This window comes from Salarias fasciatus, chromosome 15, assembly GCF_902148845.1.
Source record: "Salarias fasciatus chromosome 15, fSalaFa1.1, whole genome shotgun sequence".
Taxonomy (NCBI): domain Eukaryota; kingdom Metazoa; phylum Chordata; class Actinopteri; order Blenniiformes; family Blenniidae; genus Salarias; species Salarias fasciatus.
In genome coordinates this window covers 4483972-4511508 of record NC_043759.1, presented here as the reverse complement: position 1 = coordinate 4511508, position 27537 = coordinate 4483972, and the positions used below count along the sequence as shown (strand labels likewise).

General features: G+C 43.7%; 2 protein-coding genes across 2 annotated transcripts in view; both read left to right on the top strand.

Annotated features, from left to right (window-relative positions):
• The window catches only part of LOC115402263 (NLR family CARD domain-containing protein 3-like), a 33611-nt gene extending 18581 nt beyond the window's left edge, over positions 1-15030 (top strand). Inside the window, exons 4-9 of the mRNA XM_030110777.1 lie at positions 332-2108; positions 2189-2362; positions 7148-7321; positions 7423-7596; positions 13591-13637; positions 13841-15030. Coding sequence (XP_029966637.1) covers positions 332-2108; positions 2189-2362; positions 7148-7321; positions 7423-7596; positions 13591-13637; positions 13841-14385 — 2891 coding nt within the window. The 3' untranslated portion in view covers positions 14386-15030. The remainder of the gene's footprint in view (positions 1-331; positions 2109-2188; positions 2363-7147; positions 7322-7422; positions 7597-13590; positions 13638-13840) is intronic.
• The window catches only part of LOC115402059 (NACHT, LRR and PYD domains-containing protein 4C-like), an 868403-nt gene that overhangs the window by 816048 nt on the left and 24818 nt on the right, over positions 1-27537 (top strand). Inside the window, exons 2-6 of the mRNA XM_030110485.1 lie at positions 21867-21967; positions 22073-22153; positions 22358-22459; positions 22532-22610; positions 22891-23098. Of these exons, the coding sequence (XP_029966345.1) occupies positions 21879-21967; positions 22073-22153; positions 22358-22459; positions 22532-22610; positions 22891-23098 (559 nt within the window). The 5' untranslated portion in view covers positions 21867-21878. The remainder of the gene's footprint in view (positions 1-21866; positions 21968-22072; positions 22154-22357; positions 22460-22531; positions 22611-22890; positions 23099-27537) is intronic.

Here is a 27537-nt window from a genome sequence, read left to right as displayed (position 1 = left end):
GAGTTGAGGAGCTCCACTGAAAGCAGCTGATATCAACCAGTACTGGGACCATGGGAAGCAGGAAGGGAAGCCAGCTGAAGGAGGAAAGACCACGACCAAAAGTCTATGTTGTCACTCATCAAAAATTGAGACAACAATGGTCTAATGTGTCTTCCTGAACTCTGCTGTTCATATCATGCAAACATTCACATCAGATCAGAGGCTGTTTGGTCTCTACTGAAGAGCTGGATGATCAGATGGACGAGAAACATCAACAACTTACTTTCATTTCCACATTCAATGTCAAACACACTGAACCCTTTATTTTTATTTCCAGGAACGTCTGCTGGAGTCTGCCAACAGAAGCTGAAATGTGGCCTGAAGAAGAGGTTCCAGCGTGTGTTTGAGGGGATCGCCAAACCAGGAGAGTCCACCTTCCTGAACCAGATCTACACAGAGCTCCACATCACAGAGGGAGGGACTGCAGAGGTCAATGAGGAACATGAGGTCAGACAGATTGAAACAGCATCCAGGACAGCAGACAGAGCAGAAACAAGCATCAGACCAGGAGACATCTTTAAGGCCTCACCTGGCAGATCTCAGCCAATCAGAACAGTGCTGACAAAGGGAGTGGCTGGCATTGGGAAAACAGTCCTGACTCAGAAGTTCACTCTGGACTGGGCTGAAGACAAAGACAACCAGGACGTCCACTTCACGTTTCCATTCACCTTCAGAGAGCTGAATGTGCTGAAGGAGAAGAAGTTCAGCTTGGTGGGACTTGTTCATCACTTCTTCACTGAAACCAAAGAAGCAGGAATCTGCAGCTTTGAAGACTTCCAGGTGGTCTTCATCTTGGACGGTCTGGATGAGTGTCGACTCCCTCTGGACTTCCAGCACACTGAGTTCCTGACTGAAGTTACAGAGTCCACCTCAGTGGATGTTCTGCTGACAAACCTCATCAGGGGGAAACTGCTTCCCTCTGCTCGCCTCTGGATCACCACACGACCTGCAGCAGCCAATCAGATCCCTGCTGACTGTGTGGACATGGTGACAGAGGTCCGAGGGTTCACTGACCCCCAGAAGGAGGAGTACTTCAGGAGGAGGTTCAGAGAGGAGGAGCAGGCCAGCAGGATCATCTCCCACATCAAGACCTCCCGAAGCCTCCACATCATGTGCCACATCCCGGTCTTCTGCTGGATCACTGCTACAGTTCTGGAGGAGGTGTTGAAGAGCAGAGAGGGAGGAGAGCTGCCCAAGACCCTGACTCAGATGTACATCCACCACCTGGTGGTCCAGGCCAAAGTCAAGATGGTCAAGTTTGATGGAGGAGCTGCCACAGATCCACACTGGAGTCCAGAGAGCAGGGAGATGATGGAGTCTCTGGGAAAACTGGCTTTTGAGGAGCTGCAGAAAGGAAACCTGATCTTCTATGAACCCGACCTGACAGAGTGTGGCATCGATCTCAGAGCAGCCTCAGTGTACTCAGGAATGTTCACACAGATCTTTAGAGAGGAGAGCGGCCTGTACCAGGACAAGGTGTTCTGCTTCATCCATCTGAGCCTTCAGGAGTTTCTGGCTGCTCTTCATGTCCATCAGACCTTCATCAAGTCTGGAATCAACCTGCTGGAAGAGACAACAACCATTCAGCAATCTCCACAACAGCTTCAACTCCACCATCTCCATCAGAGAGCAGTGGACGAGGCCTTGAAGAGTCCAAATGGACACCTGGACTTGTTCCTCCGCTTCCTCCTGGGTCTTTCACTGCCGACCAATCAGAGTCTCCTTCGAGGTTTGCTGACACAGACAGGAAGTAGCTCACAGACCAATCAGGAAACAGTCCAGTACATCAAGGAGAAGCTGAGTGAGAGTCTGTCTGCAGAGAGAAGCATCAATCTGTTCCACTGTCTGAATGAACTGAATGATGGTTCTCTGGTGGAGGAGATCCAACAGTCCCTGAGATCAGGAAGTCTCTCCAGAGATGAACTGTCTCCTGCTCAGTGGTCAGCTCTGGTCTTCATCTTACTGTCATCAGAGGAAGATCTGAAGGAGTTTGACCTGAAGAAATACTCTGCTTCAGAGGAGGCTCTTCTGAAGCTGCTGCCAGTGGTCAAAGCCTCCAACAAAGCTCTGTACATGGTTTATGAGCAAATATGTAGAACTGAGTCCACGAGAAACATTGATCTGATTTTCATTGTTGGTTCTTCTTCAGGTTGAGCAGCTGTGGTCTGTCAGAGAGAAGCTGTGGAGCTCTGTCCTCAGTTCTCAGCTCTCAGTCCTCCAGTCTGACACATCTGGACCTGAGTAACAACGACCTGCAATATTCAGGAGTGAAACTACTGTCTTCTGGACTGGAGAGTCCTCACTGTAAACTGGAAGCTCTCAGGTCAGGATCCAGCTGCTGCTTGATCAGGTTGATGTTGGTGCAGATCATGTGGAGGATCTTCCTTCTTCCTTGTTGACTTGATGCCATGTTTGTGCCTCCAGTCTGTCAGGGTGTCTGGTCTCAGAGGAAGGCTGTGCTTCTCTGGTCTCAGCTGTGAGCTCCAAGTCCTCCCATCTGAGAGAGCTGGACCTGAGCTACAACCATCCAGGAGACTCAGGAGTGGAGAAGCTGTTTGCTGCAGTGGAGGATCCACAGTGCAGTCTGGAGACTCTCAGGTGCAACCAGGTTAAATAAAAATCCACCACTCTCTGTTCTTCTCCTGCTATCTGAGCAGCTGTGAAAATCTCAGTGGAACATTGTAGGGTCTTCATATTTCCTCTTCTATTGTCTGGGACGTCAAACCACAAAGTAACCAGTAACATTTCCGCTGTCAGTTCAGCTGGAGAATAGCAGCCACACATCACCCACTCGCTGTTGTTAGGATTTCACACCATAAATTGTTGAATTTCAAGTCAATACATTTTGCTATCAGTAATAACTAATGATTGTCAAAGATAAAATTGTCAAAAATTAATTAAAGAATTTGGGATCTGATTTTCATCAGATAACTTTGGGGCACCATGTACGTTTAGTAGGAAAAGATTCACTGTAATTCGCAAATTCGTTGTAATGAGTCTCATAAACTGGGTTAAACTATTAATTTTGAATTTGGATTTATAATTAGCTTATTAACAATTGCCAAATTTCAACAGTAAAGCCTGAGGGATTCTGGAGTTCTTGGACAGAAGAGATCGACATTCCATTCATAATTGTAAACCATTAATGACAAAAATGATTCCAAAAATTATGTTTCTTAACAATAAAGGAAAACCAAACACAATTCTATGGAGGTGTGGATCCAAATTGTTATTGTATAAATGTGCATGTGTGTGTATGAGGGAGAGAAATGGAGGGCTTTGAGATGAGATGGAGGATTGCGGAGTGGAACTACGGATCAAAATAGCGGCCAGCTGAAGACGATAGTTAAAATGGCGGATCAGAGGCAGATGTGCTTGGCACATGTGCTCAGTAACAAAAGAGAGCTTGAAAGGGGGTGAGGCCTGTTTCCTCTCTCAGTGCAACTTTGTAAAAGCCAATTCAAAATGAGTCTATATGATCTGTGTTGTCCATCTTCTCAGACCGGGTGGACGATGTTGGATTAACCATATGATGTTTTGGTGTGATTCTGAAGGCTGAAGCATTACAGTTCAGTATCAAGATTAACTTGCAAACTCGGCGTTGGGTGAAGCGAAGTGATCATTAGCTTCTAGACTTAACTTATTCTCAGTTCATCAAAACTGGAAAACAATCTCAATTAAATCCACACGTCATGAAAGCAAACAGTTCTACGCTTGGCAAAACCTAAAGCCCAGATAGTTACCACGCTCCATTGTCTCTGGAGGAAGAGTCGCTCTGGAGTAGCCAGCTGCTCTGTACTAGCCAGGTGGTTGTTCTTGCAGGTCCCTGCTAACGTCTGTTGCTGTGCAGTGATAGAAGGTGGAGGTGTTGAAGGACTGAATACCCGTCCTTGCTGTGGTTCTTCCGTATTGCGTCCTTCTGTGGGCTGGAGGAGTGGATCCTGGGCCCGGGTGGCAGTCAGATGCTGGGGGGCTAACGGGCAATTGGCTTGGTCGGTCAAACCTGCCATGTGCTTATGGCTAGAGGCCGGAGATCCTGATTGCAGGCTGAAGGAACTGAACGCCTCACCTGTGGAAGTCTTAAAGAACAGTTTGTGAGAGTAGAGGCTGTGATTCTCTGGCCTGTTCTGGTGGTCCTTGGTGGGAAGACTCAATGCTGGACGCCAGTATCCCCTCTTTGGTTAGGCCCTATGTCAGAGGGCCCCTTTCTTTGTTAGCTGTTAGCAGTGCTGGCCAGTCGGCTGTGGGTGTCGGCTCTTCCTATCATTGTGAAGAAGAATTCACCAAATGTTGGATTGTTCACCCACTAATAGGGAACGTGAGCTGGGGTCAGACCATCATGAGACAGGTTACTTTAACCCTTCTGATGATGTGTTGTTGCAATAGTAATCCTGCCCCCCCCCCCCCCCCCCCCCCCCCCCCCCCCCCCCACACACACACACACACACACACACACACACACACACACACACACACACACACACACCTCTTGGTGAACAAACACAAAGTTTTAAGTCTTAGCAAATGAACACTTTCTTTCGTGAACCCACAAATCCCAACACTGTGCTGTGTGATGGTAACATGTCGCAGAGATCTGCTTCAGACTGTGTTTAGATTGAAAATCAAAGGAGTCTTTCAGAATCTGCTGATAGATGCTGGTTTTGCGAATGTACAGATATTTACCTCAAAAATGAAAGAAATCTGAATGTAAATGCTTAAAAATGAGATATAAGATAAAGTGTTATCTGTCAATCATTTCAGGGAGAAAACAGTATAAATATTTAAAAATCATAATGCTCATCATATCAGTCAATAGATCTTCTATCATTATTTAACCAAAGAAAAACTGAATCCCTCTTCTCAAAAATACATGGCTTCTTTCAACCTCAAGGTTCTTCAAACTGAATATTTCATCCATCATGAAATTCAACCCACAATATTTTTTCGAATAAAAATTGTTTCAGTACTTCAACATTCATTACATTGTGATTTCAACCTCTGAGGAGACTGACAGAAAACTCAGTTTATTTCTTGCAGTCCTTCAATAGGAGAATATAATGTTGAGTCTGCAGATAACCTGACCTGAAAACTGTGGAAGAGTCCCCTTTTCAAACCAGGAAGAAGTGTGTGTGTGTGTGTGTGTGTGTGTGTGTGTGTGTGTGTGTACTTGTGTACTTGTACAGCTATATGTTGTGAGGACCTTTTGTGAGGACAATGGGTTTTTAACCTTACAAGTGAGGACAATTTTTGGAAAGTGAGGACATTTTGGCCGGTCCTCACTATTTGACACACGTTTTTTGGCCTTTTTGAGGGTTAAGACTTGATTTTTGGTTTAGAGTTACAATTAGATTTAGGTTCGGTTTAGGGTATGGGTTACGGTTAGGCATTAAAGGTGCTGTAGGCAGGATTCGGCATCTCCGCAAGATGGCGATTTGACCCATCTAAGATGGCCATCTGAAACCCAACACAGCCAATCCTGTCCTGTTTTCTCTGACATCATGCCCTTACGCAAGTTAAGCCCCTCCCACAAGAACGTGCGATGAACGCCCCTCGACCAATCACGGTTAGAGCCTCAGGGGCTCTTCTGATTGGTCAAAGATACCTGGAGCTGTCGAGAATCCTTTTCATCTCAGAACAGAGACAGATGGAAACGCTGCGCCCTCACGGTAGTGCAATTATGCTACACTCCTAAAGGATTATCAATGGATACTCTAACATTTAATCCAAAGAAAATACAGAAAAATTAGCATTGACTAGCAAAATCCTGCCTACAGCACCTTTAATTTTTGATGGTTAGGGTAAGAGGCTAGGAAATGCATTATGTCAATGAATGTCCTCACAACATATAGCTGTACACACACGTTTGTGTGTGTGTGTGTGTGTGTGTGTGAGAGAGAGAGAGAGAGAGAGAGAGAGAGAGAGAGAGAGAGAGAGAGAGAGAGAGAGAGAGAGAGAGAGAGAGAGAATGGTTTGGTAACACTTTACTTGAAGCACCCGGTATAACACATTATAAATCCATTTACAATAAACACTAATAAATGATAACAATGCCAGGACCGAACCCTATGCCATATACTGGGTTATAAAGCACTGTGATCATTTATGGTTGTTTATAACTACTTATAATGTCTTATACTGGGTGCTTCAAGTAAAGTGTTACCAAGGGTTTCAAGAAGTTATTTGAGAAACGGTCAGGTTGATGTGTTGTTGACAAAGTCAAAAGTTTGTGGATCATTATCTCCCAGAATTCAAAGCAATTTTAGAGCATCAGATGAACAAACAGCAGAAGATTGGAGTTTGTAAAACTATCTGCTTGTAGTGAAGATCTAAAGCCGAACTACAGACCGATGAGCAGTGATTACTAACATGTCTCCAGGGTCTTCAGGTGAGAACCTTCCTTCATCTCTGGAATCTCTCCTTCATTGGTGTTGAACTTTGGTCCTTGAGGTCCGGTGTCCTGAATGTTAGACGTCTCACTGCTTCAACTCACCTACCCCTCACCCCACTCACCCTCTGCTATAAGACTGCATAACAACTCTGTTTGAACATGTGCATTTTACTGCCATTGCTGGTAACTTTTAATCTGTCCCTTTTATATGTTTGTCTGTATGAGTCTTTTATGTGTATAAATTTGTGACGACTCAGACGCCTGAATTTCTTCTACGGGGGATTATCAAAGTATCTATCTATCTATCTATCTATCTATCTATCTATCTATCTATCTATCTATCTCATGATGGTGTCTTCACCAAGCTTCTCAAGAAGCCAAATATTGAGTCCTCATTGCAGTGAGGTGTGTTTCAAGTGGGAGAGACCTGCAACATGTAGGACGCCGGCAGTCAAGGATCAGAGTTTGACACATGTGGTCTAGTTGGTCCCAGGGCAGCTGATGGAGGTTCTTCAGAGATCTGTGGCTCCAGCTGCTCCATCACAGCTCCACACACTGCTCTCTGTGTTAACACAGGGTCTGTTCATGGTAGTTTTAGACAATGACTTTACTAATGGTGACTTCAACATGATTAAATAAACAGTCAGTCAGCGGAGACAGAACTTCACTTTACTGTCTTCTTTGTTTTCCTTATGACTGACTGATCTTCTTCTTCTTCAGGTTGAGCAGCTGTGGTCTGTCACAGAGAAGCTGTGGAGCTCTGTCCTCAGTCCTCAGCTCTCAGTCCTCCAGTCTGACACATCTGGACCTGAGTAACAACGACCTGCAGGATTCAGGATTGAAGCTACTGTCTTCTGGACTGGAGAGTCCTCACTGTAAACTGGAAGCTCTCAGGTCAGGATCCAGCTGCTGCTTGATCAGGTTGATGTTGGTGCAGATCATGTGGAGGATCTTCCTTCTTCCTTGTTGACTTGATGCCATGTTTGTGCCTCCAGCCTGTCAGGGTGTCTGGTCTCAGAGGAAGGCTGTGCTTCTCTGGTCTCAGCTGTGAGCTCCAAGTCCTCCCATCTGAGAGAGCTGGACCTGAGCTACAACCATCCAGGAGACTCAGGAGTGAAGAAGCTGTTTGCTGCAGTGGAGGATCCACAGTGCAGTCTGGAGACTCTCAGGTAGGGACACACAACGGGAAATCTTCATGGGGACTGAGATTGTCCACAAGTGTTCACCAATAGGTGGGCTGTGGTTCAGGTCTGAACCAAGACGCCGTCCCATGCAGACCAGGCATCGACAGCTAAAACAACAGGCTATGATTTCAAAGCTGACGGGGAGCTTCTTTTTGAACCACCACAGTTTTTGCAGTCTTTATGGTTCATTTTATTCAGTGGATGAGGAAATACACCTCATCCATGTGTGAGTGAAGCTGGCACACATGAAGTCAGGCAGACAATCAAGTCTGAGTGTTTCAGCGTGACAAATGAAGGTTCTACAGCACAGATGTAAGAGTCAATGTGTTGCAAATGAGATGAGTGGGGAAAAAGAGAAAGTTAATTGGGTAACACTTTACTTGAAGCACCCAGTATAACACATTATAAGTACATTTATAAAGCATTATAGTGCCATTATAGCACGTGTAGCTATAGTCATAAAAACTTATACATGATCACAAAGCCAGAACCGAACCCTAACCCTTTGCTGTATAGTGGGTTATGAAGCATTGTGATCATTTATGAGTGTTTATAACGACTTATAATGTGTAAGACCGGGTGCTTCAAGTAAAGTGTTACCGTTAATTGTTAGTATAATAAAGTCAAGCCAAATGACACTCTCCAAAAAGTAAAAGTTTACAGCTATACTACAGAAGAAAATTAAATGAAAGCAAAAGCAATATCAAAGAAACTTGGAATGTTCTTAATGGTTTAATCAAAAATAGTTCCTCTAAGTCAACATATCCAGATTACTTCATTGACAAAAATGGTGGAAATCACAACATGATTAATATAGTAAACAGCTTTAATAATTTTTTTGTAAATATCGGCCCTGAGTTGGCTGCCACAATTTCAAATCATGGAACGAATGAACTAAACCTTATTAAGAACAATCCATCGTCACTGTTTCTCTCTGCAACAGATGAGCAGGAGGTTATAAATACAGTACTGAAATGTAAAAATTAGTTCTCCACCGACTATCACAATATTGACATGTTCTTAGTTAAAAATGTAATTTTTAATTTTGCAAAACCTTTCACATATATTTGTAACTTATCATTTTGGTCTGGCCGTTTTCCAAACAAAATGAAAATCACAAAAGTAATTCCGGTATTCAAAACTGTTAACAAACACTGGTTCACAAATTATAGACCGATTTCACTATTTTCACTATTGCCACAATTTTCAAAAATTCTTGAAAAACTCTTTGACTCTCGACTTGATAAATTCCTAGAGAAACAAAACATAATAAATGGTGGTCAGTATGGTTTTAGAGTCAAGCGAACCACCTCAATGGCACTAACGGAAGCCACTGAAGAAATTACTACTGCACTGGATCAGAAAAAAAATTGCAGCTGGTGTCTTCATTGATCTCAAAAAAGCATTTGACACAATCAATCACTTTATCTTAGTAAATAAACTGGAAAAATATTAGAGGTGTAGCTGGGGACTGGATCAAAAGCTATTTCACAGAAAGGGTACAGTTTGTAAAAATGGGGAAGCATATACCGAGCAACTTGGCATTGTTTGTGGTGTCCCCCAGGGGTCCGTCTTAGGGCCCAAACTATTTAATTTGCACATCAATTATATTTTTAATGTGTCTCAATCCCTAAAACTCATTATTTTTGCGGCTGACAGAAATATATTCTATAGTAGTAATGATTATAATGAGCTTGTACAAACTGTGAACATGGAACTTAATAAAATAAAAAAACTGGATGGATATAAATAAACTATCTCTATGTATAAGTAAAACTAAAGTAATGATGTTTGGTAATTCTACAACTAACTAATTTCTGCAAATAGTTATTGAAGGTACTGACATTGAAAATGTGAGAATAAATTTTTAGGTATAGTAATTGATAATAAATTGTCTTGGAAAGCACATATCAAACATATTAAAAAAAATATCCAAAAGCCTCTATATTATAAACAAAGTAAAACATTTCGACTGGGACTCGAGTCACGATTTTATGACTTTTTGACTCGATGAAATCAAAAAAAGACTTGGACTTGCTTGGACTCTAAGCTCAGTGACTCTAGACTGGGACTTGACTCAAACCCTTTGACTCGACGAGTCATGTCAAGTCATAATAGCAATTTTTTAAAAGTGCGATGTATGAATCATTTTTATTTTTTATGGCTTCATTTCATGGGATCGCAGTGACGCCGGCTGTCAGTCACGGGGAGGTTTATTACTGTTACACACATGCGACACACCGTTTACAGTTGGGAGAAGTGGATGTGGCCCCAGCACGAGTCAACCAAGAATTATTTTGTTTGCTTACAAAAATTACAAAGTGGTTAACAAAAAACGGATTGTTGAATGCAGGTTTTGCAATTCGAAGATCATGGACGGTCATGAAACTACGTCCAACTTCAACTGGCACTTGAAGAAACATAAGGATAAGTACTGTACGTACTACTTGTTGTTTTGCATTTTGCTAGCAAATGAGCTAATCCCGTGGACGCTCTGTGGCAAGTCCTCTCTTATAAAATCCAAAGTCATTGTCTAACGTTTGCATACTGTCGACAGTATATGGCTAACTTGTGCATAGCTGATATTATTGTCATGTGGTAGTAAGACTAGCTAGTCGTCGTTTAGCCGCTGCTATCAAAACTATGATTGTAAAGAAAAAGGGACACTAACGGGCTATTTAGTTCCATTTGTACACTCACAGTAAAAGTGAACCGTAACACTTACGAATTTTATCATGTAGTGCAGGTTACCACTGTCAACTTATTTTTTTTTTTTAAATTACAGTGAATCATAAAACCAACAATGTCCACATATCTTTAAAATGTGCAGAAAAAAGGAGTTGCTGCTCACAAAATATATTTCTGTAATATACAGTATTTTTTAAATTTTCATTTAGACATCCAGTACAGTATACGAGGGGGTACCCAAAAGAAACCGGAATTCGGTCATAAAATACTTATGATAGTGAGTTTTGACTTTTGGCCGTCAGATGTGCTACAGGTAAGCCTCGTGCATATCTGTGAAAAATCTGAGATCCCAGAGTTACACTGACATCTGTCACGCGCTATTTATAGTAGTAGAGTGTAGCGCCCCTCTGCGATTTTTCCAAAATGGCGACATTGACTGGACAGCCAGAGCAGCGCAAACATTAAATTTTGCGTTTTGCTTGGAAAAACAGCAGCAGAAACACTCACCTTGTTGCAGCAAGCCTACAAGGATGATGCTCTGGAGAAGCCGCAGGTCTGTGAGTGGTTAGGGCAGTTCAAGAAGGGCCAGAAGTCCATTGAGGATCAGCCCACATCAGGACGACCCTCCACCTCCCGCACAGCCGAAATTGTCGAGGAAATTGAAGCGGCTGTGATGGCAGATCGACGCCGGGGCATTGGAGAGGTGGCTGATTTGACGGGGGTCTCCCGGAGTCCCTGCCAGAGGATCATAAGCCAGGATTTGGGGCTGTGCCGCGTCTCTGCCAAAATGGTGCACACACGGCCCTGTGCGTCACGCAGTTTCTGACTGAGAATGGGATGACTGTCCTCCCCGATCTGAATTATTCACCAAATCTGGCCCCGTGTGACTTTTTCTTGTTCCCCAAGTTGAAGAAGCAGCTGAAGGGACAGCGGTTCGCAGACGTAGAGGAGGTGCAAAAAAAACCGCAGCAGCTTCTTAAAGGCACAATTCCGCACGGGTTTGCCAATGCATTGGTGAAGTGGGAAACACGGCTGGAGCGTTGCATTAATGCGAATGGAGATTATTTTGAAGGTGATGGTGGTGTTTTATTTTGAAATGTAAGAAATAAAAAGTTACAACCAAATTCCGATTTCATTTGGGTATGCCCTCGTATTTCAATCCAGTCTCACAGCACTCTTTTTAAACTAATACATTTCAATGAGAGTCACCTGGCCACGCCCCCCTCACGATTAAATGATGTATATACTAGTGTTTCTTTTATACAGACACTCAGATAATAGCCAGTTTTACTGTTATTGCCCTGTCCACCCTGAAGGTGACTTTAAAGATGTGTGCACCCGGACTGCTGAACAGTCGCATTCTGGAAACTTCGAGATCGTATCCATTCCAATATAAAAGGGAAGGGGAAAAAAATCATCCCCTTTCAGTATGATCGAAATACATATTGGCGATCTAGGTGGTTACATTCTCAGCTGAAATGTGTTCAATAGTGAGTAAAGCGTCATTGTCATTTTGGGTCTCTTCTTAAAGGAATACTTCAACATTTTGGCAAATTGGCCCATTTAGCGCAATTCCTTAGTCATTTCGAACAGCATACTTACTTTTTTGTGAGGACGAGCTGTTGTTTATCCAGAGGTGAGTCGGGGAAGGTTTTCGGGACGGACACAATGGAAGTGGATGGTATTTTTGGTTCCAGTTGTCAAACTCATCAAATACACAATCCAACAACCCCAAAACACTTTGGTGGACACGTTATAATCCACACATTCACTACGCTGTGAAATATTAATGCAAAATTACGAGATTGAGTTGTTTATGCAAAGATTGCTAAGACGGAACTACTTACTAAACATGGCGTCTGGGTGTAGTGATTTCAAAAGAAAAAGTAGTTCCCAGTATTTGCTTCAGTGTCGTAACGCTACAATATTATTTGTTGGTGTTCCACATTAAATGAGTAAATGCTGGACCTCTCCAGATGCAAATGATTGATCTCCAAACAGATGTGGCCTTGAAAGAGCAGTTTGTAAGAACTGACCCTTCCACTTTCTGAGACAGTTTTCCCTGGTCTGCGGACATCTTGACCATGTTTGGCTTCACACACATCTGAGAGGCAGCTTTCTCCACAAGGAAACAAAACTCCATCTGGTTCCAGGTTGACCAGTGAGCAGCTCCACCTATGTCTGAGAAAGACTCTGACTTTATTGTTCTGAAGTCCAGCACTGCTTCTGCACATTTTATTTAGTTTGTCTTATTTTGAAAATGAAGCTGACTTTCATTTAGTAAATGATAGAACATTCTATTGACAGTCAAACATCTATTTTCAGTTCCTTGTTTCATGACAATAAATATCAACAAAAACTTTGTGAATTTCACTGAATTAATTAGTTTTGACACTGAGGTGTTGATTAGATGCAGGTGTTGACAGAACTTTAAATATATATCACCCTAAATAGCTCATCATTCTGATCTTCTGGACCTTTACTTCTAGAAGTGCGATGGCAATTTTATTTGATAAAGGGCATCAATCGGTGAGTTCGTTGTGGTCTCTTTTAATATGCTGTACAGCAGGAGAAGTCACACAGTCAGCAGAGTAACAGAGTGAGTTCTGAACTCGCAGGGGCGTGCAAGCCTCTAATAACTACCTGCTACGTTCACTCCCAGGGACCTTGACTGCCCCCAGCTGTAGGCTGGATACAGGAAGACTCCCATGAGTGCCCGCAGCTGCTACGCTAAGATTATCAGGAAAAGTAAAATCTATACAAAGCATTAGCGGTTCTCCACACATCGGAGTGTGAGAGCTACAGTTGTTTACAAAATTACCTCTGTAAGCTGTACAAGTTAAGGAAGAATGCATACATGAGAAATTTACATTGCAATAATTTAACTGAGTCTCTTAACGTTTTAGTTAAAGACCTCTGCTCTACAAAATTTCTCCACTTGTTGTAAACAGTGATTTTTATGACACAAGTACCAAAAAAACTTGAACCATGATGATAGAAATGAGTTTGAAGCCTCTGTGATGTGGTTCAGACATCTGGACCTGAAGTTTGAAATCATTTGATCAACTTGCTGTGTTTATCTTCAATCTTAAAATCCTGATGAGAATTCCTCCACTTTCCATTCAAATATTATTTTCAGGTTTTTCTGTTTGTTTTGGCTGAATGGAGACTTTTGTCCATGTGTGTGTTGGAGCTGGTTGATGAAGAGAAAGTCTGACAAACTGAGGAGCTGAACAGCAGTGAGGACTCATGTTGGAGAGAAAAACCTTCTGACTGTCTTTCTTCCTGCAGGGTGGACCATGGTGGAGAGCAGAGGTTAAAACCTGGTCCGAGGAAGTGTAAGTTTGACTGATGAGAACAAAACAGTGTCTGTCTTTCTTTCAATCAAAGGTTTTGATTCATTCAAACATTACTGACAAGAGAAGCCTGGCAGAAAGTTTCCTCATGAAACTTTCTCTGAATGAACAACATGTCAGGAAGTCCAGAAAGAAGAAATCCATCACATGTCAGAGGATGACTTTTCTCTTTTTCTCTCCATCAGATTTCTCTCAACTTGAACTGGACACAAACTCAATGAACATATTCCTCAAACTGTCCAACAACAACAGGAAGGTGACATGTGTGAAGAAAGAGCAGCCGTATCCTGATCATCCAGACAGATTTGATGACTTCTGGACTTATCAGCTGCTGTGTAGAAATATTCTGAGTGGTCGATGTTACTGGGAGGTGGAGTGGAGCGGAAAGGTTTTTATATCAGTGAGTTACAGAGGAGTCACACGGAGAGGAACCATGAAGGAGTGTGTGTTTGGACGGAATGATCAGTCCTGGAGTCTTAGCTGCTCTTATCAAGGTTACTATGTCAGGCACAATGACAGAATAACATGCACCTCATTGTCCTCCTCCTCCTCCTCCTCTGGTAGAGTAGGAGTGTATGTGGACTGTCCTGCTGGCTCTCTGTCCTTCTTCAGAGTCTCCTCTGACTCTCTGATCCACCTCTACACCTTCAACACCACATTCACTCAACCTCTGTCTGCTGGTTTTACCCTCCTGTACTCTGGTTCTTCAGTGAGTCTGTGTCCTCTGTAGGAAGGACGGTCTCTGTCTCTGACAGCAGTCCTGTCAGGACCAATCAGAGATCAGAGAACATCAGTGGAGTTCAGCAGGGCTCACAGACGGAGCCTCCAACACTTTGTAAATATGTCGTCAGTTTAAGTTTCAGGACGTTTTCTAACCTCCTCAAGTCTTTGTCAGCAACAACGGAGGCGACGAGGAAAGGACTCTTCTGATCACAGTTTGATGTTTATATTTTGATCCGGCCCAGCCGGTCCTGATTGGACCAGTTTGGTCTTAGTTGGACTTATTGAAGGAGAGTCTGACTGAGAGTCTGAGTCTGTCAGTCTGCTGAGAGGCTGGAAGTGAAGCTCTTTTTTTTAACACTGATGGACAAATGAAGCTTTCTGAAACTCTGGTGCCTGGATAGAAGCTTTTCAACACTGACCTCTTTAGTGCCACCTGGTGGCTAAAAATATGAAGAGCAGCTTGAATGAACTGCTCCATGATGGTTCCCCACAAGTTCAGTTCACAGCTTCTCTTTATGATCATGTGACCGTTTTGTTTGATATCAGGATGGTTGTGGTGATATGAACAAGTGATTCTGACAGTCAAAAAACATCTTTTGTTGAATTGATTAATAAGCATGAATATGAATAAACTTTGATGGATTGAACATGTGCTAATGTTTGGTCTCCTTTTGCTTGTGACTTTTTGATGTCTGTGAACATAAGACAGTAAAATGTTATTTATAATAATATTCTACATAATCTGATGAGAACCTTGTTGTTCTGTGAGGTTCCTGTCTCATATCTGTCCTAAACTATGGGTCCTCATTAATGATTGCTTCTGAAGAAATTCTGAACTTTCACCTCGGTTTTTCTTCCTGATCCGTCCAACAAAGTATGTTGGAGCCACATCCAGAGTCAGAGTGAGCCCTGTTCTTGGGGCTGGACAAAATTTCAATATCAATATCAAATATCAAAATTTCGATATCGATATGTACCGCAGTATATTTTTATTCAATAACGGTGATATGAATTTTAAACAAATTTTTGATATAGTGCATTACAGTATGCGTTTCACAATTATTAACTGCTGTTCACGGCGCCGCCGACTCAAGCCGAACAGAAAGCGCCGCAAGAGAGTGATCAGCACTCGGCACGCACACCACAGCTGGCTGTCCTCAGCTCATGCTACAAGCTAAGCTCCACCGCAGTAAGTTTGAGCCCCAAAATGAGAACTTGTGATGTAAACATGACTGAATAAGCTTCCACAAGCTCAGTTGTGGCCACGAAATAATAAATCGTGTGCACGAAATATTAATTCGTGGCTACGAATTAGGTATATCATTCACTGAACAGCCCATTAAAGCTAGCAGCATGTTCACAGATGCAGATGCAGCAGTATAGGTGTGTGTGCTCTGTGCAGGGTGCTGCTGATTGGCCGCCTGGTAAGGCGGCCCAGTATAAAAGCAGCCCTCCTCCCAGCAATCATCCTTTTTGCACTTCTGCTGGTCTTGGCACGTAATATCCAGGTCTGACCTGGATATGACGTGCCAAGAACCCGTGCAGTTGGGTGCTCCGTTTTGAGGCTTCGCTGCATTATTCCGCTTTGGTAAAGCACTGGTGGCTGGAGTCCTCTCTCCCTCCCTCCTCTGAGTGTGCGTGTGTGCATCTGCTGAAATCCCAGGAGCCGCTGTGACCGGCTGGGAGCGTCGCTGCTGCTTTGTCTCCAGCTGATTGTCTCCAGCTGCTGGGGTTGAGCTGCTTGGTCACAAGTCTTTGTTTTTGGTACCTCCAACCTGCATAACACGGTCTGCCTGTGCCGCCGAGGAGATCCGACGACGGCGCAGCAGCTACGACTGAGCCAAATCCCCCGTTGCCTTGTGCAGGCCGGGGCACAGTCTTCAACCGGGGCTCTCCGCCCCCACTTCTAGTATGAATGAGTCAATGAGTGTGTGAACGTGTGGATTGTGTACGTGACTGTGTTTTGTGTTATGTGCATCTTTTGTTAATTTTGATTTCTTTTTGATTGCAACCCCGCTGTTTTATTCCCTTCTCCTTTTTCAGTGGCTGGAGGCCGGTGGTGGCGGTGTTGGTGGCCCGGTGGTGGCGTCCCTCCATTTTCTTCGCGTGTTCCTGGTGGTGGGAGTATTTTTTTTTTGTGTGTGTGTGCCACTGGTTGGGTGATTTAGATTGATTTATTTTTCTTTTGGATGGTCCCTCCACCTCACAAACTCGGACCCACCCACTAGGCCTCAGCCAGGGTAAATGCTCCCTTTCCCCTCCCTCGAGTTTTATGGTGTGAATGTTTATTTTTTAAACCAATTTGTTAATAAAATTTGTGTCTTTTATCAGTGCAACCACGTCTCAAGCCGTTCTTCGGGGCAACAAACCAGTGTGCCTTCGTACTTTGAATAATTCCCTGGGTGAAATTCCCAGCAGTCTGGAAGCAGAGGATAGAAATCAGTGATTGACTTGGTGTCTGCAGATTGTGGGACAGACTGTTGGAACGCAGACACAGTTTCTCGCCTCTGACAGAATTGAGGACTACTGGACAACAGCAGCTTCTCTGGATCAGTGAGCAGTGATTGAATAGAGACTGATCACTGCACCCATTGAGTGTTTTGGGGTTGTTCGATTTTGTATTTCATGAGTTTGACGAGGGGAACCAAAAATACAATTCACCTCCATTGTGTCCGTCCCGAAAACTTTCCCCGACTCACCTCTGAATAAACAACAGCTCGCCCTCACAAAAACAGCAAGTATGCTGTTCTAAATGACTAAGGAATTGCGCTAAATGGGCCAATTTGCCAAAATGTTGAAGTATCCCTTTAATTGTCAGGGTTGCGATCGGACAAGTTATTGACTACAAAGATGCAGAAGAACAGGTTTGAACAGAAATTCAACTTGAGGCTGTCGTTGGGCATGACTTCTGATTTTATAAGTAGATGACGTACACACTAGAAAGAAGTACAAGTAACCCAAAAAACCTACAGAATTAACAGTAAAGTGAGTATTTGTAATTTGTGACTTCTACCCCTGACAATAAGGCACACAGATCTTGAACACTTTGATCAGTGATCCTATTTTGAAACTGATTAAACTTATTTTGTTGAAAGTATTAACTGCATACAGTTTAGAAGTGTTTCAACAGCTCTGCTTAGCTTTTAGATTTTTTTTTTTTGTGGTTTGAATGGGGCAGAAGTCATGCTGTTTACACTTGTATGTATTTTTTTATTATTATTATTTAAATGTTTCTTGCAGATGTGTTATCTGTTTACTGATAAAGTGGTGCTTGAATACAGAATTAAAAATTAAACACTCTCAAAATGAGCCATGCCGGGTCTGGTGTTTTACTGTTGGTGTTTTTCCACACGTCAGTTTTCTGTTGAACTGTGTGGAGGAGAAAGGCCTTGACTGAAAACTGGTCTGCTTTCATTGTTGAAAGTAATGAGGTTTGCTCACTGACCTCCAGCGCCCCCTGCTGTCCAATAATTCTCATTTCTGTTCACTGTGCTTGGAAAGGATTAGAATTTACACTTGAGGCTGAAATGATTTATACTCCAGACAAATCTTGGCTTTAAGTGAGTTTCCTTCAACCAGCAAGTTTTTTTTTTTTTTGACCAGAAATCAAACAGATGTTTTCCAACAAAAAAATACTTGCAATGATTGCTGAGCAGCTTTCTGCACGTCTCCGCTGTTTTTTTGTCCACTCATTTTCAGCAGAGAGCTCGAACTCTTTCAGGTCAGAGGGTCTTCCATCACTCTTTATCTCCTTTACAGATTCTCATTGGAGTTGAGTCAGGACTCCAGCAGTACTAAACCGCCATGTTTTAATCCCCTCACCATTTCTTCACTAAAACATGTAGATATGGTTTTATTACCACGATCTGACTTGTGAGCAAAAACAATGAGCAGCCACATCTTCAGTGAGCTGCTTTGTCTCAGCCTTGACTTTCCACAAACCAGCTGCAGAGCTGCTGTTTTTCATCTGTTGACTTCATTGAAACAACAGTTTAATTCAATCAGGGGAATGAAGATGCTTCACAAGAGTTTGGACGACTGGGATGTTTTTGAACTTTGGAGTTTCCTGGTAATTGTGACAGTTTTCAAAGGGTAATGTAAATAAAAGTGGAATTTATTTTTTCCCACAACAATGCTTCTTGTACATCTTATCTTTTTGGAGAAACTGTATAATTTCTGGTCAAAGAAAACCTTGAATAAAACAAACTTTAATTCAAAGTTTGCCAGAGCTCTGAGTATTTTGGGGCTTAAAGGTATGAAAAGCTGTAGTTCTCAACCTTTACAGTCCCAGTGGTCCTGATAGATTCCTGGGGAGTGGAGGGGGGCTGCCCCTCTCAGTGAATCATTTGCTGTTGCTCCCAAGGCGTTCCCAGGCCAGCCGAAAAAGCGACGTCGCTATGAACGCTTGGCCGCCACAAGCCAGTTATCCCTGTGGTAACTTTTCTGACACCTCCTGCTTAAAACCCAAAAAGTCAGAAGAGAAAACATCTGACACCAAATGAATTGTCAGACTTTATATTAAAACTCCATGTTCACTTTAAAGTTCTGATTAACATCATGAAACAGGTTTCAAACAGGTTTTAACTCAAGAATTTCCTCCTCTGGGTGTGTCAGAGGTTAAAACACTTTGTCTTCATCAGATCTAAGAGACGGACTGAGAGGGACACAGAGCAGCTTCTTCTCTCCTCAAGTTTCTTCACACATGGAGAAGAGTCTGAAGAAGATGTGAAGAGAGATCAGGTGAGAATCTGTCAGCTCTTTAGAAGCTTCCAGAATGGACCAGGAGACTTTTTAACGTCTCTTTTTCTCTTTCATTCACACCATCACAAACCTGACAGCTGCTTTCTTCTGATTCACATGTTGGACAAACACTTAAACCAACATTGAACACGCGTTAAATTGTGATTTTTCACTTTTTGCTGTGGCTGAAATAAAACAAGAAAAGCAAATTCAGTATTCATACTTTCGGTTTGTACACTGGGCGGGGTTTCAGCCCTCCTTTACTCTGATTGGCTCGTGTTGATGTCAGTCGTCAATGTACAGACAAGTGGCTCAGTACAGACATGCATGCGTACACTCCTCTCTGTACTGAGACCTTCGAACACACACATCTTGTGGAAATGGGCTAAATATTCATCTCTAGGTGATTTTCTGGTGAAATCAGGTGTTGGAGGCTTGTGGACGTTCAGAGTTTGTGTTGGAGTGAAGTTTGACATCAGAATCAGAATTCACTGACTGTCACTGTAAACCAAACACAATGAAATCTGAAACAGAAGCAACTCTTGCAAACAGTGCAACATGAAAAAAGAGAAAACAGTGAGGACAAAAAGATTCAGATTTTAGAGACTGTCCAAAGGTCAAGATAAAGAGGGGATGAGTGGATCTTCAAGAAGTTAAAATATGAGAAATACAAAAAAGTTTCAAGGATATTCCTGTTGGATTACCACTTTCTTCCCGAACAAGTACAATATCATACCATAACAAGAAATATGAAGTATAATTTTGTTTTTATTTTTTCAGCACGTTTTCCCTCAACAGGCATGACCTCACTGCTGCAGATTTCACTGAATATTTCAAATATCATCTTGGCGATCGATGCATGCACTGATAATATGAAATTAAAGCAAAACTAAGGAACTTTAAGTTTTCGTTGATTTTGGCAGCACCAGTGGACAAAAGCGGTAGTGTTTTGCCTGAACGAATACTACAGTTCCCATGAGGACTAGCGCGTGGTGTCTAAAATGCTGCTCCTGGTGGCGTGCTGTCAGACTGAACTCACCTATATTTGTTTCCAGTGGCTGTGTGAAGGACGGATAGCGACGAGGTCATGAATCTGATGGTGGCTAAACAATGTTATATCATGATGTGACGCATGCCGTAAAGCAGTCCGCACATTTGGAGTTTTTCAGTGTGCAGGGTTCCTACCACCCTCCTCACAGCTGCTTAGTCCAAGTGAAAGCAATACTGACGCCCTCAGGCCGTGACAGAGGGGTCATTCAACTAGTTGCAAGTCGATGTATCATCACAAAAGATATTAAAATGTTTTGTTAAGGTTGAAAAGTTCCTTAGTGCCGCTTTAATATTCCATTGCAAAATTTCACTAGTTGTGGTGTGTTGTGAAAATATTTATGCTCAAGTGAAATAACAAAACATGTCAGATAACAGCTGGATGCCAGTGCTTTACTGACACTGATCATTGAACAGTCATATCCTATATTAAGTTCCAGAGCTGCTGATATCTCCACCTTTTTATAGGAAACACAGAAATAGATTTTAATATTTATTCTGCAACATTTACAAGTGATTTTCATGGAAGAAAATCCCTCCTCAACTAGCAAAGCCTGCCAGGACACACACACACACAAACACAAACACAAATACACACACACACACACACACACACACACACAAACACAAATACACACAAACACAAATACACACACACACACACACACACACACACACACACACACACACTTATTGGCATGATAAACAGAAAGACAGATGCAGGACCTCCTATACAATCTAAGGTTTGCCATAACATATTGAATTATGTAACCGTGTTCAAGGCATCAGAAGAGAACCATTGTTTGTTTTTTTTTTGCATTTGTATCGTGTGACACACACACACACACAGTTTGAAGATCAGAGAGGTCATAAAAACAATCATTGACATACCGTATTGGCCCGAATATAAGACGACTCCGATTATAACACGACCCCTATTTTTCAAAGATCATTTTGTGAAAAGAAAAAAAAATGCTGAAGTCGCTCATAAAACAACTTTTTATTAAACAATTATTATAAACTCAAAAACTCACAACTGAGATAACATTTCATGAGATATAAAATGAAAAAATATATTTTCATTCTCAAAATAAGAAACAATAAGCAACAAATAAGAAGCCTCAAGGGGTCCAAACTGCATAAATGATGTAAATAACTTTCCAGTGCCCTTAGCTGAATCAGGCTCTGGTGGTGGGCATTCCGTCTTTCCGTTTTTCAGAGAGGTATTCTCTCACCCTTCTATCAGTCTCTCTGAAGCGTCGCTCTTGGGACCACGGAAAGCTTTTCTCATAGCGTTAGCATCTGTAGGCGTTTTTTCTGTGCTCTCCAATAAGAACGAGGCTCTGCTCCACCAGATCTCCTGGCGGCTTGGCAGTAGTTTGATGACTCTGCTGCGTTGATCACCATCAGTTTAAAGTTGGTATCATAACTTCTCCTCTGTTGTTTGCTCAGTTGTCCAGCGTTCAGCCCCTTTGTTCCAGATGATCCGCCATCTTTCATCAGATCACTTGATCTCATTTCATCGCGCCACTCGCTCTCTGCTCAGTGATACTTTGGCTCCATCTAGCGGCGCGGATGCGTATTGACCATCTACCGTAAGTCCGCGATTATAACACAACCCCATATTTGAGGATGCAATTTCTGGAAGAAAACAAAACATCGTCTTATATTCGGGCCAATGCGGTATATGTGTATGCATAGGTGTGTTCTGCCATGGATCAGTGTGAGGACAGAGAGGAGGGAGTCCGTCCCTCTAAAAGGACTCTGTGTGGAGAACATGAGAAACAGACCAAAGCTCAGAGGTGAGACCTCCATCTTTAACTGTCCTCCACTGTTCTTCACATCATTTTACTGTGTGTGTATGCATGTGTGTATGTGTTTCTAATATCTTTGTATTTTTGTATCAGGTCAGAGCCTGAAGTTGAACCCAGCTGTGTGTCCCTGAAGAGTGACCAGTCCAAGAATGATGAATTAAATTTCAGAACACAGTGAGTTTTATTTCCTGTTGTTTTCTGAATAACATGTCTTTATTGACAAAATTATGTTTTTGAAGCTAAAATCCTGCTAAAGTTTCTATCTGTTCAATCAGTCCCAGTCAGAGAATCATCAGTCTGAGACTCTCAGTTCTTCCCTTTATCCTCCAGTCTTCCTGTTTTTCCACTCAGTCTGTTCCTGATGTTGTTTGTTTTCAGCTCTGACTCTGAGTTTCCATCCAGCTGTTTGTCCCTGAAGAGTAACCAGTCAATCATTGAACGCCTTTTATTTAAACGTGGAGCAGGAAGTGCTGATGAGGGGTGAGAATCAGTGTTTGTGTCAGGATTCATCATCATAACAGCAGCTTGAACAAAGTCAACATGTTTCTGCAGCGTCAGCCAGCAGAGCTCCCAGGTTCTCCGTGGAGGCTCCGCCCCTCAGCATCAAACACATCTGGACTCCATCTTTATGGTGAGAACAAGTCTCCATTCGACACTTTACTGTCACATCAGTGAGACAGAAGAAGTTGTTGTGACTTCCAGCTGAAACATGAAGCAGACTCTCAGCTTCTTAGATCCATTCAGGTCCAAAGTGAAACAGTCCAACCTTCATCCAGCTTCCAGCCTTCACTGATGCTGAAGCTGTTTCTGCTGGAGATCCACATGAAGTCTGACTCTGCTTCACATGTTGTCCATCCTGGATTTACACTCACATCTCCATCTGTCTAACTCCAGATGTTTCTCTGTTCCAGCTGCTGGAGGACAACATGGTGACTTTCATGAAGGAGGAGCTGAAGAAGATGAAGAAGCTCCTGAGTCCAGATTACCCAGAATGCTCAGAGAGTGATTGTGATGTTGAGGGTGAAGAGCAGAGGAGCAGCAGAGAGTCATTAGTGAGGATCACACTGGACTTCCTGAGGAGGATGAAGCAGGAGGAGCTGGCTGAGCGTCTGTGGAGCAGTAAGAGGATTTGATGTCATTTCACAGGATGGAGATGTTGCTCCTCTGGGGTGCAGAGGGCAAACATGATGGTGTGAACGACCCAGCTTTGTCTCAATCTGTGGTGAAGAAAAGAGATTGCACATAGAAACTGGGTTTAATTCACACTTCTTCCTCTGTGGTACGTCCTCCTATCAACATCAATATGCGATATGCGCCACCTACTGGGTAGCATGGGGATCGCATCTCACTCAACAGAGCAACTTTGAACCACTGAGTACATGAAATGAAACAAAAAAAGTTTTATAGGGTGTCTGCTTTTGATACGCCTTTTAACAGAACTATTTCCATCTTTGAACAAACTTACTTAGTCTATCTTTTAACAACTGTCTTCAAGCCTCTACAGAGATGAAACTGAGAAATGTTTTCAGGGAGGTATTGCACAAAACCAGGATTGGGGATTAAGCCGGCAAACTTTGGTTATCCTGCATGAAGTTAGCTTTTTAACTTAAACAGTATTTGTATTCATTCATTCATACGGTCTCATTATTTTAATTGAATTATTACTTTAACGATTCCTGGTAGTCAATTTCTAAATTCCACATCTCCAAATCAATTGTATACCCCACATTCACAGTAAAAGAGAAAAAAAAAAATCTAATTTTATTTTTCTTTATTTAGTCATTTCTCAGCTTTTATTCTAGAGTTGAGAGAGGAAAAAGTAAAAATGATTAAACTACTCAATTACAGACATGATGTCACCTTGTTGGGGGGAAGGGAGCCCGAGCTTGTGAGGGAGATTGAGAGGTACCGGCTAGATATAGTCGGGATCACCTCCATACACAGCTTGGGCTCTGGAACCCAGTCTCTCCAGAAGGGTTGGACTCTCCACTTCTTTGGCTTTGCCCGTGGTGAGAGGCGGCTGGCTGGTGTGGGTTTGCTTATAGTACCACAGCTCAGCCACCATGTGTTGGAATTCAGCCCAGTGAACGAGAAGCTCGCATCTCTGCGCCTTTGGGTCGCGAATGGGTGCCTCACTGTTGTCTCGGCTTATGGGCTGTACAGCAGTGCAGAAGCAGAGCTGTCGACCAATCACCACCTGGTGGTGAGTTGGATTCGCTGGCGGAGGAGGAAACTGGACAGACTTGGCAGACCCAAACGTGTTGTGAGGGTCTACTGGGAACATCTGGTGGAACCCTCTGTCAGCATGGTTTTCAACTCCCACCTCCAGGAGAGCTTCTCTCAAGTTCCGAGGGAGGCTGGGGACATTGATTCCGAGTGGACCATGCTCTCCTCCTCCATTGTCGAAGCAGCTGCCCGGAGCTGCGGTCGTAAGGTCTCTGGTGCCTGTCGTGGCGGCAACCCCCGAACCCGGTGGTGGACACCAGAACTAAGCTGCCATCAAGCTGAAGAAGGAGTCCTATTGAGCTTTGTTGGTTTGTGGGATCCAAGAAGCAGCTGATGGGTAACAGCAGGCCAAGCGAACTGCAACCCAAGTGGTTGTGGAGTCAAAAGTCAGATCTAGGAGGAGTTCGGGGAGGCCATGGAGGAGGACTACCTGTTGGCCTAGAAGAAATTCTGGCAAACCGTCCGGCGCCTCAGGAGGGGACAGCAGGTCTCCACTAACACTGTTTACAGTGGAGGCGGGGAACTGCTGACCTCAACTGGGGATATTGTAGGATGGTGGAAGGAAAACTTTGAGGACCTCCTCAATCCTGTCGCTACGTCTTCCGTGCACGAAGCCGAGGCTGAGGTCTCAGAGTTGGGCTCGTCCATCACCCAAGCTGAAGTCATGTGTTTTGTGGACTTGGAGAAGGTGTCCGACCACGTCCCTCATGGTCTCTTGTGGGGGGTGCTTCGGGAATACAGAGTCCGGGGCCCCTTGTTAAGGGCCGTCCGGTCCCTGTATGACCGGAGTAGGAGTCTGGTCCGCATTGCCGGCAGTAAGTCGGACCTGTTCACGGTGTATGTTGGACTCCAGCAGGGCTGCACTTTGTCACTGGTTCTGTTTATAATCTTTATGGACAGAATTTCTAGGTGCAGCCAGGGGCCGGAGGGGGTCCGGTTCGGGAACCACAGGATTTCATCTCTGCTTTTTGCAGATGATGTTGTCCTGTTTCCTTCATCGAACCCGGACCTACAGCATGCACTGGGGCGGTTCGCAGCCAAGTGTGAAGCGACAGGGATGAGGATCAGCACCTCCAAATCCGAGGCCATGGTCCTCAACCGGAAGAAGGTGGCCTGCCCTCTCCAGGTCGGTGGAGAGACCCTAGCCCAGGTGGAGGAGTTTAAGTATCTTGGGGTCTTGTTCACGAGTGAGGGACAGATGGAGCGTGAGATTGACAGGCGGATCGGTGCAGCGGCTGCAGTGATGCGGTCGTTGTATCGGTCCATTGTGGTGAAGAAGGAGCTGAGCCGAAAGGCGAAGCTCTCGATTTACTACTCTGTCTACGTTCCCACCCTCACCTATGGTCACGAGCTTTGGGTCATGACCGAAAAGAACAAGATCCCGGATACAAGCGGCTGAAATGAGCGTCCTCCGTAGGGCGGGTGAGCGCTTAGAGATAGGGTGAGGAGCTCAGTCACCAGGGAGGAGCTCGGAGTAGAGCCGCTACTCCCCCACATCAAGAGGAGCCAGCTGAGGTGGCTCGGGCATCTGGTTAGGATGCCTCCTGAGGTGTTCCAGGCATGTCCCTCCAGGAGGAGACCCCAGGGAAGACCAAGGACACGCTGGAGAGACTATGTCTTTCGGCTGGCCTGGGAACGCCTTGGGATCCTCCCGGAAGAGCTGGAGGTGTCTGGGGACAGGGAAGTCTGGGCATCCCTGCTCAGACTGCTGCCCCCTCGACCCGGTCCCAGATAAGCGGTGGAAGATGGATGGATGGATGGATGGATGGATGGAATTACAGACATGGTTACAGTGCACTGCTATGTCTACTCACCTCCCGTTCCAATTTATCAATCTCTAAGTCCAATATCCCCTAAGCTTCATTTTTTTCATTTTGATGTCACCTCCACATTTAAGAAAAACACAAGTATTAATTAGTGGACTTGAAAAGTCATCAGTTCCGCATCCTTGAACTGTATTTATGACAGTGATGGATCAATCAAAGCCTCCTGCAGCTGAATGGCTCAAAAACTGAAGCCAATCTAACCGGTACCCCTCATCAACTTCACTCGTCTCCCATCACCTCCATTTCTCTTTTCGGTCATAGTATTCCCCTATCTCCCTCCATAAAAAACCTTGGGATCAAATTTGACCCCCATCTCTCCTTGTATAATCATGTCAACTACATCTGCAAAACTGCTTTCTTTCACCTCCGTAACATCTCTAAACTACATTCTTCACGGTGATGAGGAGGGTTGTGATGTTTCTACAGGATGTTTTGTTTTGCAGATTTGTACCAGCGATAAAACTCTAGCACAGTGCGATTTCATTTGTCACGTGAATGAATTCACACACCAGCGATAAAACTTGCATGTCTAGCATGGTGCGATTTCATTTGTCGCGCAAATGCAGTCGCGTTCAACATATCTGAAACACGGCGTAAGCCACGTCTTTTCATCCTGGCTCGGCAAACGTGCAACCAATTAATCCAAGAAAGCGCCATCTAAGCTTATTTAAGCTGCGCCTGCTCATTTGTCCTGGATGTAGTTATCCTACTTTTGTGCAATGCCCCTCTGGTCCAACAGTGACTGGAGAGCAGAAAGCACAAACAGAGTCCAAACCAAAGGTCAAAGGTCGTTTCCAGGTCAGACGCAGAAAGTGTGAAGCAGACAAAAGCAGAAAAGGAACTGACACAAGACTCTGAAGAGTCTGAAACCAGGAGGAGTGAACAAAATGAAATATATCTGACAAATAAAAGACTCCACACATATCCGTTTTCCATCCAGAAGAACCAGATGTCCGTTTGGTGTTGGTGCTAAAGCCAGTGTTGGTTCAAACCTGGCCGCTCCTAATAGCTGGTTGTGTTTCTATGATCAAGGATTAAAGCCAGAGCTAAGTCATTGTGTCAGTAAAGGGCTACAGCTCTCAGTTCGTCTTGAAGTCATTTATTCCGTCAAACACTTTCCGGCGGCAGGTTGACGGAGCGACCCACAATGTGCCACAGAACAAATGAAGCCACTGGAGGTTTGGATCACTGGACCTCCAGAGACCCAGGACTCTAGTGGATTGAAAACCACCGAGACTGAATCTAGGCCAGTCGAGCAGTGACAGAACTGTGTCGTGGACAAGCACCAGTACTAGGAATCACTGGGTCTCATCCTCAGTCTACTGCTTTTTTATTTTAGCATACATACTGAGATAGTTTAAAATGTATCTTCACACTAGGCTGTTATGAAAAACTGGAGGTTGTGTGTTTCCACCAGTCTGGCTGGTCACAATAATTGCTCTCTCTGACATACTCTGTGCTTGGCTGTGGTCCACCAAGGAGTTGGTGCTTGTTGAACACCCATTT